Below are 17,636 nucleotides of genomic sequence, written 5' to 3' on the forward strand. Positions count from 1 at the left end.
CATCTTTATCATCATTTAAAAACATCAGCAGCACTGAAAACCTTTCTCACTATGTAGAAAGGATTCTCCTACTGACTGCTTGAATTGCAAGTTATTAAAAAGATTGTTCATCTAATTAATAACTGAAGCTATTGAAAGTAAAAAGAGTGGCCGAATGCTTCACACTACTCGCGCTAAGTACAAAATTAAGGACTTTTTCATTTGTACACTTAATTATGAACATTTTGAATGCAGGGATAATAAAATATAATTTTTTTTATTTACTTTTATGGTTGGATGTTAAGATTAATACCACTGTCATACGTATGTGATCACTGTGACGCTTTAGTCCGCAGCTAGCTCTCCTAGCTTATCTAGATTATCATAAAGGCTGAAAACACGGAGGCGGTAGTTGGACCGTCTCCAAAGCCAACAAAATATTTCTGTTGCACCCGCATCTCTCAAGCTCACAGATTGTGTCTCTTGTTTAATCTGCACAAAAACAAAAATGTAAAAATAACAGATTGCCTTTGTAAAGGGGGTTATTTGTTGAACTGTTTCTTTGGAAGGACAAAAATAGCGTTTCACCGCTCTTGAGCAAAAGGAGCTACTAAAATTGAACATCATATTGCTGCAGTCACAGTAATAGTGGGAACAACCACAATTAAATCAGCTATAAGTCAAAGAACCTGGAATCTTATTGGCTTTGAAACTGTTGCTTCAAAGATGGGGACCAGGTCTGCAACCACTTGCAGTCAGCTGCCATAAAACTGCAATAAAATGCAGTCACGAAATGGGGATGATATGTGGACAAGTTGACAATTACATGCTGTCAGTTTATGATAATGCACTGGTTAATGCTGTTTACATGCGCAGAAATGCAAATTAAACAGAATTGACAACCTACATTGAGAATCCAGTCAGAAGCTGGTAGATCTGAAACAAGAGTTCTTTCTCAAATGGTGACGTATGTGCTGCACGATGCTAATTTAACAACAAAATAAGAGAGTTTTGCTTTTACTTAGGAATATGACGGGAACCCGCTGACAACCAGTAAAATCAAGTCCACAATTATAAAAAGACGTGTCCCAGACTAGTTACACTCATTGTGGGAGACCGACTCAGACTGATTGCAACACGTTAGCGAATTGGCTCCGTTAGTAAATTAAATAACAGTCATTTTGCAAACCTTTGTCAATCTGTCTGAGAATCCGACCGGCATTGTTTGGAGACTGGAGGTCGAGGGTGCAACATGCTCGATCTCCGAGCGACCGTTTGGCCGCCACAGCTAGTTGGAGTCACACAGTGAGAGAAGAAAGATCCTTTTCCTAGCTGGGAGGAGGTCGTCTGAACCTTCATAGATATTACATGTTATCAATCTTGTCTTCACCAAAGGGCAACTGTGCATATTTTTCTAAAATGTCAAACTTGTTTTTGATGCTGCTTTGGGATTTCAGTTCATTTCTCCAACAATCTCTTGTGTTGATGTTCACATCGGGAAATCCTTATTTATGAACTTTTTGGGTTTATGTGTTGAGAAGCCTACTTAGTTTGAAACAACGCTGAAAACAACGCCATCATGTCAGGCGCTTTAAAACTCTTTATCTTTTTGTCCGTCCTTCTTATAGTCTTTGACTGTCACGTGTCACTGAGTTGCCGTCTTTGCCACACAAGGAAACACAGGCCAACACGACCTGATATCTGGTTTAAAAGATCACCCTTCTGTCACTTGCTAAGACCTTGGCTGACATTCATGCTTTACTTTTTTGTCCTTCCTCTGATCCCTGCTGCCATTTCTGCCATCTGTCTGTTACCCCCTGCTGATCGTTCTATCAGAAAACAATCATTTAAAAACAATATAATAAGTGGAACCAGTCTAGTGGGAAACCAATTAACCTTTACATCCTCCCTCTCCCTCCAGGCCCAGGACCTGAGTGTGATTGAGGAAGTCATCCGCATGATGCTGGAAATCATCAACTCTTGCCTGTGCAACTCTCTACACCACAACCCTAACCTGGTGTACGCACTGCTCTACAAGAGGGAGCTCTTTGAGCAGTTCAGGACGCACCCGTCCTTCCAGGACATCATGCAGAACCTCGACACGGTCAGCCTGTTTGAGGGTTGTTGTCTTTTTTTGTTGTTGTTGTTTGGTTTTTTTAAACTAGGAATCGCACAAAGCATCACAAGTGAATTAAGAGAAGCCTGACAGTTTTTTCTGCAGTGTCCTCTTTGTCTGCTCAGAAATGTTGAAAAAGTCGGGCCAGAAGATTGCAGTCAGGCAATAAAGAATGAAAGACTTAAGTAGTATGATTGAATTAATCAGTCCACTGGTGTCAAGTATCTGCACATTACATCTCAAACATTCAATGAGTATGCGTGGTGTATAAGTAAGAAGGGACGCGAGAAATCTGTCATTCACAGTCACGTAGAGAAGGGAAAGGAAGCTTTGGTGGGTATGAGTGTGTGTGTGCAGAGGATGGGGGTTGCTGCATACATTGCCACAGGCTTTTACAGTTATCCATAAGTATGAGGGAGGCATGCCTAGGTAGAATCCCTCGGTTAAGTCAGTTTCCCCGAGGCTATTCAGGATGCGAGGCGGCTTTTTTGCTCTTCTAAAATAAGCCCATATGGGGGAGGCCTTCTGAGTTAATGAAGAGATTAGTATTAGATAGATGTAGACACACATAGTGCATGAACTCTGGTGTGCTTGAAATCTTTAAAACAGCCCACACTGAGAAACAAAACTGCCTGTAGAAGCATTTTTTAATGTTGCTCTGACAAAAAAAGAGCTTTAAAAGGAATTTATAATAGTTCTTTTTTTTGTAATTAAGGAACACCAAACATTTCTTCAGGGAAAAACTTAGATTTCTTCTTTGAGGTTAAACCCAGAAAGCATTGAATAATTTTTAATTCCAGTGAACTACATATTTAAAATGAAAAGTTTTTGACATTTTCTAAGTTTTTTTTCCCGCTGACAATAAGCAGAATTCACCCAGCTTTGCAAATCATCTCGATTTATGATCAGCTGCAACTCTTTAAACATCTCATTGTAGTGGCACCAGTCAAGCCAGTCCAGTCCAAAATTAAATCTACTCATTCTTCCAATTATAGCCACTTTTTGTCTGTCTTCTAACAGGCTTAAGTGTAATTTGATAAACATACACTATCATAAATACAATGATTATTTTAATGCTTGAAGCCTGAGGTTTGGAACACGTGGATATGTGCCAAATGCTGGGTGGTCCACGGCTGCATCTTTACTGCAGCCATCTTTAGTTGCTGCTTGCTTGTAAGTCTCTCTGCCTTTTAGCCCTCGATCAATGAAACTTAGGTTTAGGTCAGCTGACTGAGTCATCCATCGAAAGGACGATTGCAGTTTATTCGAAGTGTCGCGCTAACGTGGCACTCTGAACTGAGAAGGTGCCCGGGGCATCTGCGCACAATGTCCGCTCCAGTTTGAGGCAAAGTCACAGACGTGCAGATCTATGTTTACAGTTAAAAGCTTTAAGGAGACCCGTGCATGTATTGGCAACCTTTACCTGGGGTGAAATGGCACCAAAAGAGCATTATGGAAAGCGTGTGTGATGATCTGGACCATGATGCGCTGGAAGAGGTTGAGCCCTGGCATGTGGAATGTACACCTACTGCATACTTTAACACGTTGCACACTACATACACCTTTTCAGAAAAGTAAGCAAAAGTATCCCCTGGTGGCAGTAACCCATTTCAGCAGGCTAACGCACCCCTGCCCCACCGCAGTGCTTGTTTAAGATTTAAAGAATACAACAACAGACTTCAAGGTACTAACTCTGTCTCCAAATTCCCCAGTTCTCGATCTGACTGAGCATATCTGGGATGTGCTAGAAAAACAAGTCTGATCCACGTAGGCCCCACCTTGCAACTTACAAGACTTAAAGGATCTGCTGCTCATGTCACGGTAGCTGATACTGCAGATCCGAGTTGTTTTTTCTGGTCCTACATAATATTTGGTAGGTGCCTTAATGTGGCTGGTTTATCTGAATAGTGTGTGCTGTGCTGTATCCTTATAAAGAAGCATTTACAGAAGCGAGTTACTGTTGCTAGGAAACATGGCAGCCCATGCACGTGTTTAAATGGCCGTTTATGGAAGCGGCAATATTTTGCCTTAAATGAAACCGAGCTGTCGACGTACTGTAGGTTCAGCACCGATTCCTCTAACGTCATGTTCAAACCACCTTTGGAACACTGACCAGTGTTATTGTTTACACAGCTGAGGTCTCTCAGGCCTACGCGTGTAGCATGATGCCATTTTGTTCCTAGATCTTCATATTGCACCCGGTGTCATCATATCGGGTGTGGCTGCTGAAATATTAATGTGACAGCTCCAAACAGGGATTAGAAGAGTTGGAGAGGGTCGTGATGGAGCTGGGACTTGACATTAAAGCTCAATGAGAACAAGGTCCCGTGTGTGTATTAGGAAACACAGACAAGAGTGAATATTGATTTTTTATTTATTTATTTTTTGCTAATGCTACCAGCTGATTTATACTTACAAGTAGAACAAAATGGAACAAAGATATCAATAACTGCATTAACACAAAACCTGACGAGAAATATTTTAAAATAACCATTTATTTTTGAGGAGATAATCAACAAGAGTTAAATTTCATCAGCGAGTTGTATTTTCTTCTATTTTATTGGATAAAAAGTGGATTTTGCTTTGGACACTGCCTGCTTTATCACATATTTTTTGTTAAGACACTTAACAATGACCATTCAAACAAAAGAGACATCTTAATTTTGTGTCTACGCTTGAAGACAACTTGGCAAAGAACCAGATTTTAGACAATCTGTTACTAGCAGCCTGTCACAATTCCCCCACATTTCCTTAGTTAAATCTACAAAAAATGCCTGATATAGCGTAGTTTCACAAGCATAAAATAACAGTTTTTGCACCAACATATTGATTTTCAAGCTTGCAAGAATTATACAAACTGTGCTTTTGTCTTATATACTATATTCCCATGTATGTTTGCACATTTCAATAAATAACTGCACCTATTTCCCATTTTCCTGGCAAAACATGAAAAACTGAGGACACTATATTGGTGGTAATTTGTATTTAAATTCTGTGTTTACCCTAAATACTCCAACTGTATTCAGTCCAATTAAATTTTATTTCTATAGCACCAAATTACAACAACAGTCACCTCAAAGCACTTTAAGGCAAGCTAAAAGACCCTATGGCAAGTTTGTGATTGGCTGTTTCCTCCTGTTTGACCTTTAGGTTATTGGTTTCTTCAGTCAGCGTCTGGAGCAGGCTGGAAGTGACCTGTCTGTTGAGAGAGTTCAGGAGGTCATCATGAAAGGAGCCCAGGCACTGCCAAAAGACAGACTGAAGGTAATTCACTCACACAGACACACAGGCAGCGGGGCGACAGACAAAGTGGAAGAGCGTGGAAAGCAGGAGTCATAAAATGTGGGCTTTGCTAAAAGGTTAAAAAAGAGAAGAAGAAGAAGAAGAAGTGGTACATTTCTATGCATGTGAAGAGAGTCCAGTTGAACAATCGAGATGTTAGGGATTGGGATATGGACTCGGGCAATGTAATGATGGAAGGAGGCCTTTGGGAGTGGACACAAAAGGCCAAAGCCCAGTTCTCATTAGCATTAATGCCCATCTTCGTTCCATTTCTGCTTACCTGCTACATGTGAACATGTAATGACATTTCAAGGAGATGGGATGGGGGGACGGCTAACGGCACTTTGTCATGGGTACATCAGATTGGGGGGAGGGGACGAAGGAGACATAAATCTGCCACCATGCCTCGTTACCCAACACTCCTGGCGGGTTCTCTAACCCTTTCCCTTTCCAATGCTCCTCCATTAATCAGTAAGGAAATATGTAACCAGCGGTCTCCACAGCAGCTCGGAAGCTCTTAATTGCATGTTTTATCATGTGTTTCATGTTCCATATACTTGGCTGTTGGCTGCAAGCCATTTGTCTGTGGAAGAGGGATGGTGCGCGGCCATGAGTCCATGTTCTCTCTCTCTGTTGTGCTCACAGCGAGCACATCAGAGCACTAATGTAGCGACCATGAATTCACAGAATTACCCACAGAGCCATGTGGATAACCCTCATGTCCTTCAGCGAGAGTGCTGTACCTGTGGCACAAGTCAATGTGGGTCATGAGTGTGTGTGTGTGTGTGTCATCTCCTGCATTTGTGTATGTCTGCTGATGACCATCTGACTAAATGGCAGTCTACGTTTTTGTGCAAAAGTGTTTTTGAGTCTCACGCTGACTCCACATCAGAGTGCTTTCCAGCTCCACAGGGTGACGTGAAGTGAAAAGTATATCTGGGCAATGTGTCTTCTGGGAAAAGTCCCTACCATTTGATGGCACCATCTCTCAAACAAACAGCTGTCTCTCCACCTCTCGCCTCCCGTCATCCTATGAGCTCATTCAGCTTCCCCCCAATGTAAAAATCTATAGGTTAGATTAATGTTGTGTGGAATCATCGATACGTCGGCAATTACTCCGATGAAGCAGTATCGGTGTCTCAATCAGTTGTGGCTCCACGGAGAGCGCCGACATGAATGAAATGTTCGGGAAAAGCGATTGTTCCTCGCTCTTTCTAAAAAAAAAAAAAAAAATTTTTGGGGTTTTTTTTTTTTTTTTTTTTTTTTGGTGGAGGTTTTTTTTTTTGTGGAGTTTTTTTTGCCCTCGGGTCATGTGAACATTGCATGTAAATGAGTGCATCAATTTTTAAATCTTAAAGTTGCACCCATATCTACACTAACAACCAAAATCAGAACATTTTGTTAACACTTGCTGAAAGCTGAAAGCACCACTGTGGTGTTGCAGTGCAGCTGGGGAAGGATATCTATAAAACTTCATTCCCAAACTGTATTCTATGGTTCTTCTTGCACACTGATAAAATCATCAGTATTTTCAGATATCGTCTTTTTTTGTGGTTATTTATTTTTCAGCTCAGTTATGCAGTCGCAGTGAGAATTCAGCCATTTATGTTGACAGGCGGCGAGTTAACAAGCATAAAACAGAGGCTTAGGTGGAGATGATACTTCCCATGTCTGTGGGTCTGCTAGTGTCCGCTTGGATCCCACCAAAATCAATTTTATCATCAGATGGTTAGCACGCGGTGAGTGCATACGAATGTATCAGCTAGCCATGCACCCAGACAGCTGTCTTCAAGCAGACCTCCAAGAAGTGTGTGGCATAACAGGACTGACTACTACCCCATCGGGTCTCCAGCTGTCCTCCACTGAAATAACTGATGCTTAAGACACAATTTACTGTTATTGCATGCAAATGTTTGGACATTTTTAGTTGCAAAATGATCTTTAAAATTACGTTTTTAGATTTATTTATTTTTAAATAAAATTTAAAAAATCCACATTTAGTGTTAATCTGTATCAGCCTGTACGTGGCGCCAATATAATAACTTCAAAATTGGTTGGTTGGGAACTGCAGACACTTGTCAGGTAAACCACTGACATAAAGATAGCATGGACACTAGTTAATCTATTGAAATAGAAACATAAGTGAGGATGCAGATTTTTAACGGGGCAAAATGTAGACATGCAAATTAGGCGCTAACTGAAAGAAAGGATTGAAGGTGGTAAGTACCCCTTGGATGACCCTCAACACTCAGCTGCCTGCCTCTCATTCTTTGTGTGTGTGTTGTTTCAGGGTGTGTGAGGCTGAGTGGTGCTTATAGGCAGTGCCTGCGGAATGTGTTGTTTAGCCTCTCCTGCTGAAATCTGCCTCTTTGAGCAGCGATAGCCTACAGACTCTCTGGCTTCTCAGGAAGAGGGGGAGGGGGAGGGGGGTTACCAGCTGTTAGTCAGTACCTGGGGCTTAAGAGGCCTGATGGCAGCCATTACTACTTTCCCACACACTGTGACAACACAGTTTCTATACATTTCTATGTAGAAATCCTCTTTCAGATGAGTGCAGTAAATTCAGAAAGCCCATGCCTAACTTGTGTAATACAGTCCGCCTTCAGAGCTCAAACTTAGGGCAATCGGGGCTTTGCAAAGCGTTAATAGTATTAAGCAGTTTTCACAAATGCATTGCAGCCCTGAACTTTTGTAGTGCTCACCGAATGAAGCGCAGTGTGATAAACGTCCACCGCTCTCTAGGTCGGAGATTGGCTGCTCTTTTAGTCTGCGAGCTCTCTGGTACAGATATTTTTCCAGTGCATTCACTGCTAGTGAGTCGCCGTCATGCGTCCCGGCTTCTTCTCACCCTGTCCAGGAGGCTCCTTCGCTTAAAGCCTGCAAAGTATTCCCAGTAATGCACGCATGTCTGAGGTGGATTGGATAGCTGTGGAAAATCTACTGACCCAGTTTCACCGAAAATGTCCGAAATTCATGTATGAAAACAGCTCAACACTGTCGAAAGAAAGGTCGCCCTGACGATTTCTTAAATATACCAGTTCTCTCCTGTCAGATCTCAATACTTGAACATGATTTGAGCAAATGTAGAAAAAAAATCATCAAGATCTGTAGGTTGAGCTATTGTTTATTTATTGATTGATTATTGATTCTGGCTTTTTGCCATATTTGATCATCTGTAATAACTGTCTTATACAGTTTGAGCATTTAGAGTTAGACTTAGGAGTCTATCTGATGTCACCTCGGATATCTTTCCCTGTCAAGAAAATTATGATGTTGCCAAAAAGAAAAATTTAATCAGCAGAAGGATATTTACTACATCAGTTTACCCTTCATTTTATCTGAAACATACAAAAGAATCATATCCTTTTAGTTTATTTTCAGCTGTCACTATGGGACATTGCCCATAAATATTACTAGCTAAAGCTTTCAGACAGTTGTGGTGATCGCAGTATATTAATATTTTTCTGTGAGAAAGTCACAGAGGCATAAAGTGATGTGAGATTGAAACAAATACTTTGACTTTTAACTCAAACGTAGTATTTGAGACAAACGAGAGTTAAATTCCACCACTGATCGTTTTTTAAAAATGTATATAAAGTTTATATCATAATAAAATATTGATATAATGTAACCTGTTTATATTTGGGCGATCAAAATGCAAGCTAGTCTCATGAGCTATGTTAGCAAACTAGTGTGCTTGCTAAAGTTAACATTACTAAAAGTGTTCTTCCAGATACATCACACACCCATGAAACGAACTAAACTTTCCCAAACGACGGCTCTAAAAAGCAGAATGTGAATATAAAACCCACGACTTTTGTGAAAGATTTGTAAAGCGTTTCGAAACCTGACTTTTCAGTGTTTGTGCGTGTACCTGCATGTAAATGTGTGTGTTTGTGTGTATCAAGTTCTTATTTGCTCCCTCGCCGCATTCTTCTGTGTCTGGCCGCCGAGCGCTGTCAGCGAAAGCACAGTGGAGGAAAGGGAACACAGCGTCCTAAGTAAAGATATGAGGCCAGCCAGCCAGTCTGTGTTCAGGGGCGAGGGCCTGACCCGCCAGGACCCATAACTAACTGATATGAGCCCGGGCCAAGTGGGCCCCAGCCAGCAGTCAGACTGAGAACAAAACAGAGAAGGGGAGGGGAGGGGAAGTCAGCAGAGAGACAGAGGAGATATGTACTGGGACAGTATGAACAGAATAAGGGACAGAGATAATATTAGTTACTGGATGTGGCAGTCTGGAGATGCTCTGATTTTATTTTTATGTTATTTTTTCCCCAGAATTCACTCAAGCCTGAAAGCAACATTTTTGCTGTGAGGCACTTGCCATTGCCTTGCAATATGCAAGGCAATTACCCTGGTGGGGCTCTCGAACATAGATGTAAGAAGAAGAAGGCGGCCGTTGGGATTCTGGGTCATTTTTCCCTCTTCTGGCTTTGTGAAATTTAGGGAAATTGGTCATGTGAGCGTGCGGGACTTTAAGTTCCCACGGTGTCGAAATTAAACTATAGGAGTGTAAGGATGCTTTTTATAGATGCCTGCATGCTAAAAACTGTAATTCTAGCCTATTGCTAGGTGGTTACTAGGCAAGATGGGATGTCATGTCTGATATGATATAGATAAGTGCTTTCAGGGGCCTAAGACGTACCTGTGTGCCAAGTTTTGTTGCTCAACTCCTGATTGCGTAGGAGGAGTTGGCAGCCGAAGAAACAAACAAACACACAGGTGGAGATTTGTGTGTTATAGTAAGACATATTTAGGGCTTTGTTTGTGCCAAATTCATGTCGAGTTATTGCGATTGTCCACCAGAGATATCACTGTAAAACAGCAACTTCTCCTCTGTAAGTGTTTATTATTGAGCTTGGGACAAACTCTAATCTAAGCTAGATGGCTAACTATAATTTTAGATTTAAAGTACAAGCACGAGTCTGGTATTGATCCTCGCATCCATATCAAGAAACACAGATTGGATGCCGAGCTATTCCTATAATTACAGAGGAATTCCTTTGCATCAGTGGCACCCATTTTTGAAGTAGTGATAATGTTAGCGTGTCAATACTAAAAGCACGCCAGAGATTTGTAAAGATCTAATTATAATATGATTGGTGATGTTTCTGCGTTTCCCATGAATAATAATTTAGATTCTTTCAATGAGGCCATGAAAATGATAAATTATGGGTTTAATACTGAAGTGAAGCCACTCATATCTGTATTTATACAGATATAAAGCATGCAAATCCGTATAGTAATGCTAGAGTAAATACCATTTGTGTGCTTGTGCTTTAGCTCTGAGTTTCTTTACCTTTTTCTTTAAACTGTGACTGCTGTGTTCAGGGCTCATGATGGAGAACTACTTATATTCAGAATGTTTAAGCAAGCGTTTACCAAAGTAGCCTCAGTGTCTTATGTGTGTCTGGTTTCTATGAAAAAAGGCGCTTATGCCGTATTTTGCTCATATAGAGGATTCGTTTTAGAGGTGTTAACATTGATTGCGCATGTACACATAATGCTTTACGAGTAAAAATAGGTTGATGCTGATGCTGTAACATGTGTTGTTTCAAACCTATGTTGACATAGCTGTGTCTGCTGGTTTATGCTTTGATTAACCTAATTGCCTAATAGCACAACTGGTTGTGCTTCATATGTTTTCATATATCACGGTGGTTGCTGCAGGGTATTAATCTGCTCGGCTGCCGTCTGTTCATGCTTGTAAACACGACACTGCTGAAGAAAACTATTTTCAATCAAAATGAAAAATTAAAGGCTGTATTTCTTCCTCTAAGCTTACAAGTAAAGGCCTGAATGTGTGGAGCAACTGTCACCAACAAGGTCATGTGAACGCCGGATGAGTCGTTATGCTACGAGGGAGTCACCTACACACCCATGCCACTCAGATAATACAGTTCCTGCATTGTGTCTGGCCATCAACAATGGGAGTGGTGTGTGTGTGTGTACAGTTTAGCCTCAGTAACCTGGCATATGGCCTGTGACCCCACAGCCCCTCGGTCTGTGTCATTGTGATACCGATAGTGAGGCCTTGAATGGAGCCAATCAGGATTGAAAAGACTGGACTCAGACCATCAAATAAAGGCTCACAGCATCTGTCTTTCACCACAGACTGATTACTGGCCGCGTGTGTGCACATACATGCATGTGCAGACAGGAGGATATAATGAGGTACCATTATGTATTATTGATGTGCTTCCCCGGCTGCCTACCTGCTGTCAGGTGGGCTGGCTCATGCATGCTTTGGTCTGGTCTGGTCTGGTTGGTGGGCTTCCAGAAGGTTTGGAAAAAGCTGGTGTTCAAAATGATAACTGATTACACAAAACATTCAATTTGTCAGATATCGATCTGTTAATTTGTGACTTTTAAACTCTTAAAATTTGTTTTCATTGAAAGGTTGAAAGGTTCAGTTTTACTTTTTATTATGGTGAGAGGTTAAAAAGGGCACCAATTAAAAATGGTAAATGGCCTGCATTTATATAGCGCTTTACTCAGTCCCTAAGGACCCCAAAGCGCTTTACACTACATTCAGTCATTCACCCATTCACACACACATTCACACACTGGCAATGGCAAGCTACGTTGTAGCCACAGCTGCCCTGGGGCGCACTGATGATATGATATAAAAATAGATGATATGAAACTAAACAGAGCTGCAATTGAATTTTATTTTTGTGCTATTTCTAAAGACAGCATGTCAGCCCAAAGTGGAGAAGTTCCCCCAAGTGCAGATAATGTTTCCTCTTTATAGGAAAAATAAAAAGAAGACTTTTCCTGACCAAACCAGGAGCGCTTGCAAAACTTCTTCCCACTTCACAAACTGCTGCGAAGTGTCAAGGTTTCAAAGAGGTTTTCCTCATATTTCACGGTACTAACAGTGATTTGAGTAGCACAGCTTTTCTGCTTCATGTGAAAGTAATTCATTCATTCAACAGCCAGCTCCAAAAAAAAGGACTTTATTTCAGTGAGCTGTGTTTGGCAATCCACAGAAGAAGAAAAACAACAAATACCACGTTATTGTAGCGCAGCTCTAATACGCTGCTTCAGGTCTTGTTTTTTTTTAAAGCATAAACTGCATATAAAAGATAGATGTAGCCACCGTGACCCCACCTGTTGGTTTATGAAGCAATTCAGCTCAGCGTCTTCGGGTTTTTTGGAGACAAAAGTGACCATATTTGGACAAGAGTGAGATCAGTTAGCAAGCTACATTCACCAACACAGTTAACTTTTAATTAGTGCTAATAATAGAGCTAGCTATTTCCAAAAACATTTATTTCTTACCAGGCTCTGAACATGTTTACTTACTGGGAATTTATAGGGATAATGTTGCTCCATGTGGTTTGAGAGGTAGAGCAGGTCATCTGCTAATCGGAATTTTGGTGACCTGGCTTCTCCAGTCTGCATGTCAAAGAAGCCTTTTACAAGATACTGAAGTCTGAGTTGCTCCCAATGCATTCTTCAGATTGTGAATGTTAGATTAGATGTAGAAACAAGTATTTGCATGAATGCATGGGTGAATGTGACAAACTATAAACTACATACATATATTATAAAGCACCTGAATGCTGCAATAGAGTATAAAGGCACTATATAAGAACCCCCCTCATGAAAAACAGAGCAGCTGAAAGTAGCTTTTAACATGAGAATGTAAAGTGAGCGTCCACTGACCACTGGAGGAACTGCAGTTTCAGCGTCGAGTTCATACTGCGTAAAAACTGCCGATCTGATAAGTTAAAATATCTTCTTTGAAAAGACTCTGTGCGGAAACATTTCTGCATCAGCATTTTCTTTTTTATGACTTGCTCATCCTACTTTTCTCTCGCCCGGTGTTTTCTGTGAATAGAAATTCCCAGAGCTCAAGTTCAAGTATGTGGAGGAGGACCAGCCAGAGGACTTTTTCATCCCCTACGTGTGGTCGCTGGTCTTCAACTCTGGAGTCGGCCTCCACTGGAGCCCACACGGGATCGAGCTGTTCAGCATGGACTCCGGCTGAAGGACACGTTGCAGCAGATTGCGCGTCTCCATCTCCGTTCAGTACAGAAAAAGGAACTGACGGCACGTGGGTTTGGGTGTGTGTGTGTGTGTTCTGGGTAGGTGTGTATGCATTACCCTTTATAGTATGTTCACGCTGCTTTGAAAGTGCCTCAACCTTGTAGAGGATGGTGTTTCTTTTTCATGCAGCACAACCTCGCTCTCCCTCGTATCTTCATAATCTCTCTGCTTCTACACTGTGAAGCTTCACCTGCACTTGGGTTACAGTTCCTGCGGTAGCTCCCGCTCATGCTCATGCTCACTCAGTCCTGCGCTGAACACCTGTTGGAGCGTCTGAGCTGCTTCATTTGGTTCAGCACATGCTGACTTGTGATATCACGAGGAGCTCAGGACGCCGGCATTGGCTAATTCAATAGGTCAATTAAAACATGCAGACACATGTTACACTGCTCTGATGAACATCCATTTACTTCTGCACTGAATACTAAAAACCTGCTGTGACTCAACACCTGCCACTCATCTTCAAATGTCCTATTATTGTTGATTTTACACGCGATTATCTCATAAACTGTTTTTCTTTTCTTTTGGCGTACATTGTTCTCAGTGTACAACAGCTTTTGACACATTTGCGCTTTTGAATTGAAGAAATGAAGAGAGAGAAAACTCTGTTGTCATCATCGGTATGCAGGAGTTACAGTGTTGCCGGCTGTTTAATATCCCTCCCCACCCCCCACATTCAAGTACAGCTTAATTAAATTTCAGTCCCCGGATGATATAAGCACTCTGCATCACTCTTTAATTCGTCTGATTTCGTTGTTGCTTGCAGCTCATCTATTCCATACCCTGTTTTTGTCATTAGCATTTTTTTCCTGATGCTAACCCAAGGCAAATACTTAAACCTGGGACGGTCATTAAACCTCCTGTCCTGTTGTGCATAATTACCGTTGTCTCTTTAACCGGTTACGTTATTTCATGTTTAAGTAGGGACTTATTGTTATTTATTTTCATGTATATTGTTTTTATATATATTCACCATCCCAAAATGTAAAGTGCAGTAGTGCTGAAATGACTACTATTACCGAAAGAGAAAAGCAATGGTACTATACTTTGATTATTCCCAGACGGGAAAACTGGCTTTATATATAAATGCATATAATATGATGACAGCTGTCCTTTTTGTGGCAATGTTTACCTTGAAAATAGAAGTTTAAATAAAAATATGAAATCAAACCAGCCTGAGTGTCACGCTGTTATTTAGCAGTGAAATACTGCAGCATTCATGTGACGTTTATCACGTTTGTCTTAATTGTTTTAAGGTTATGCAACTTTGGACTGAAAGCCTTGTTTATGACTCTGTCAGCCTGACAAATGTAAAGTGTTTATCGACCACAAGCTGAGCAGCCTGTCTTGATTTTTATCGAGTGGATTGAAATGTCCTCCGGCCTTGCCCAGTTGCACAATGCTTTATGGCTCAGTTGCATTGGGATAAAAATATGACAGCAACCATCCAAACAATCCTGGTTTGACTTGGGCTGATTCCAATCGCTCTCAGACAGATTAGCGAAGGTTTGCAAATAATTGATGAACGTAGACACATTAGCCAATCAGTCTGCAATCAAACAATCTGAGTCGGTCTGCATCAGTAAGTGTGCAACGGGGAGCTTCGCTTAATTGGTTGGCCTCTGGTTGTATTCAGCGAATTGTCATATCATCACAAACAGAACGCGTGCGATTGCCGGCTTCACCCTATTCCAATCGAACACTGCTCTCATAACACCTGCGAAACCACTATAATGGTATTTCTGCACTTCAGTGTTAAATTAAAATGACTTTTTCAGAACACACACATCTTCAGTGACTGACTCGGGGCGGGTGGGACAAATCCCACCCCCCCCAAAAAAAAAACAGATGAATAGGAGAAAATGTCAGACTGAAGATGGAAACGAAGTCTGAGGAGGTGTAATTTCTTTTGATATCAGAGTGACCTTTTAAGCATTGTAGAAAGAAGGATTAGAAAAAGATGTGTGAAGCCTGTGTGCGCAAGATTTAGATTTCTTTTTCTAAGACCTCTTAGATTTCTCTTGATACCCAGTGGCTGGCCTTTTCTCTCAGTTATATTGACCTAAGTTATTAAAATATTTACCAAGGTTGCTGCTTCATACCTTCAATGATAAATATATATCTGTGTGTGTGTGTGTTTAGCCTTGGATTTCATTGCTGCTTGCCCGGCACATTTCAGCCACAGTCTTCTCTTGCATCTTTGCGGCACAAAAGAAAGATCATCCTGAAGACTGGACTGTTACGCTATGAGCAGACTTTACCGTGTGTCTTATTTTCGCCTGTTTTTATCATCGCTGCTAAAGCAGCAGAAACAGAGGCGGAAAACCACGTTGGGAGTCAGGCGAGGGGGGGGGGGTGCAAAAGTTTATGGCACAATGGCAGACACTGTGTCGCCGGAGCTCCCACTTCCCAAGAGAATTTCATGCCTTTCGTCTCTATTGTATTGGTTTTCATGCCTGAAATTCTCTTGTTCTCAGGGACAATATAATGGATGCAATTCGATGTAAAGAATGGCTCATTTTCAGGACGGGTTCATTGGTAGGTTACAATAAAACTGCACGCTCAAGGAGACTGAAGCCCTCTCCCTCTGCACTGACTCTCACCTGCCTCCAGCTCTATTATCTCTGTGCCAGATGGTTGAGCGGAGGTTTTTTTTACAAAGTGACATGGCTCCCCTTGTTCCTTTATGGCGCAGGGGTCACCTTACCCTCGGATCCCATTTCAGGTGACAGCAGGAAGATGGATGGAGCCAGGGATTTGGGGATGTATAGTTTTGTTGTTGTTGTTGTTGTTTGTGTGTGTGCATCTTTTTTTTTCTCCCCAGGTACTTTTCCTCAAGGTCTAGGTGAGATCGTGTTGACTACCCAGTGGAGTGTGCTTCTAGAGCCATCGGCTATCACCAAACCAGAGTTTACACCAGTGAGACACATTGTCACAATAACGTCGCTGGCTCACACTTCGCTCTCGTTGACACGTAAAAATAAACCACCAAAGCTTGGTTGGAATTAAAGCATTGCATCTGTGGGCCGGCCCATAAGTGGAAAATATCAGTGAGATATAAAGATCAGACAGGCGTATTATCATGATCTTGATGTCTGCATCAGTTAACCTCGTTTTTGTGAGCACGGAAGGTTTGGAGGAAGTCAACAAGCCCTGACCAGCTGGCCTTGAGAAACTTCTCTTAGTTTTTTTCCTTTAATCATACCTTACACTGAAAGTGTTTTCTGTTTTTCATCTTATAAATGACATGGCTTAATTCGTACAAGTCACCAGTCATCAGTCTATTTATGCAAAGTCATAAAGTAAGTAACGCTGTTCCCAAGACACTTTCCAGACAGTGTTGCGTGGTGTATCAAAATCTCATGGTGCTTTTTATGTGTTGATTAAGTCATAATACAGCTTTGATGAGATCCTAACATCACCAGCGGAAATGCAACCCCAAACTGTGATATAGTACCTCCACTCTGCCTACGCAAGGAAACTGTAACATTTTTCTTTTCTAGCATTTCTATATGAATACAGTCTTCTTTTTTTCTAAAGTTAAAACTGTGGTTGGACCATGTCCTTTGTGAAAAGTTGGCATTTCTTTGCAGAGTTGTCTTTCTGATACAAAACATTAGCACCTCACTAGATTTCAGTAGCTATAGCAGATGACGTATGCAGATTTAAGGCCATGTTTTCCATGAAGCACAATGGGGAAATCAATGTTCAGCTGTCCAAAGCCCACTACCAGCACACTAGCAGCTTTGGACAGCTCGTCTACCTGCAGTGAGCGTCTGTTGTCAGATGGCCCATGTGATAGTATATGTGACATAACCCGGTCTGTGGCCTACTCAAATTTGCGCTGCTGTTGGTCCATTAACCAGCTGCGATAGCCACTCTCTGTATCTTTCATGCTGTATTCTTGGGTCTTTAATGTTTTGGGGGTTTTTTTGTGCTTGGCTCCACTGTTGCTCTCTTCTCATTAGTGTGCCAGTCTGCATTCAGCCAACTCACAGCATCATACACATCAAGCAACGTGCAGTTGGGATTAGGGATGGGTATCGTTTAGGTTTTATCCGATACCGGTGCCAAATCGGTACTTTTGAAACGGTGCCGGTGCTTAAAGAATGGAGAACACAAAATTGGTCCAAAAACCTCTCATGTTCTGCTGTTTTTTTGTAAAAAGATAACAATGTTAGCCTTTTCTGCAGCTATGGGT

At 41.5% G+C, this 17,636-nt stretch overlaps 1 protein-coding gene across 2 annotated transcripts in view; it reads left to right on the plus strand.

Moving 5' to 3' along the window:
* dym (dymeclin) overlaps positions 1–14,016 on the plus strand; it is a 60,351-nt gene extending 46,335 nt beyond the window's left edge. For both annotated transcript variants that reach the window (XM_005931234.3, XM_005931235.3), the window contains exons 15-17: positions 1,901–2,083; positions 5,246–5,359; positions 13,227–14,016. In XM_005931234.3, coding sequence (XP_005931296.1) covers positions 1,901–2,083; positions 5,246–5,359; positions 13,227–13,376 — 447 coding nt within the window. In that variant the 3' untranslated portion in view covers positions 13,377–14,016. The remainder of the gene's footprint in view (positions 1–1,900; positions 2,084–5,245; positions 5,360–13,226) is intronic.
* Positions 14,017–17,636: the final 3,620 nt, after the last annotated feature.

Source organism: Haplochromis burtoni, unplaced genomic scaffold, assembly GCF_018398535.1.
Source record: "Haplochromis burtoni strain Fernald_Lab_line unplaced genomic scaffold, NCSU_Asbu1 Contig_137, whole genome shotgun sequence".
In the NCBI taxonomy this organism is placed as follows: Eukaryota; Metazoa; Chordata; class Actinopteri; order Cichliformes; family Cichlidae; genus Haplochromis; species Haplochromis burtoni.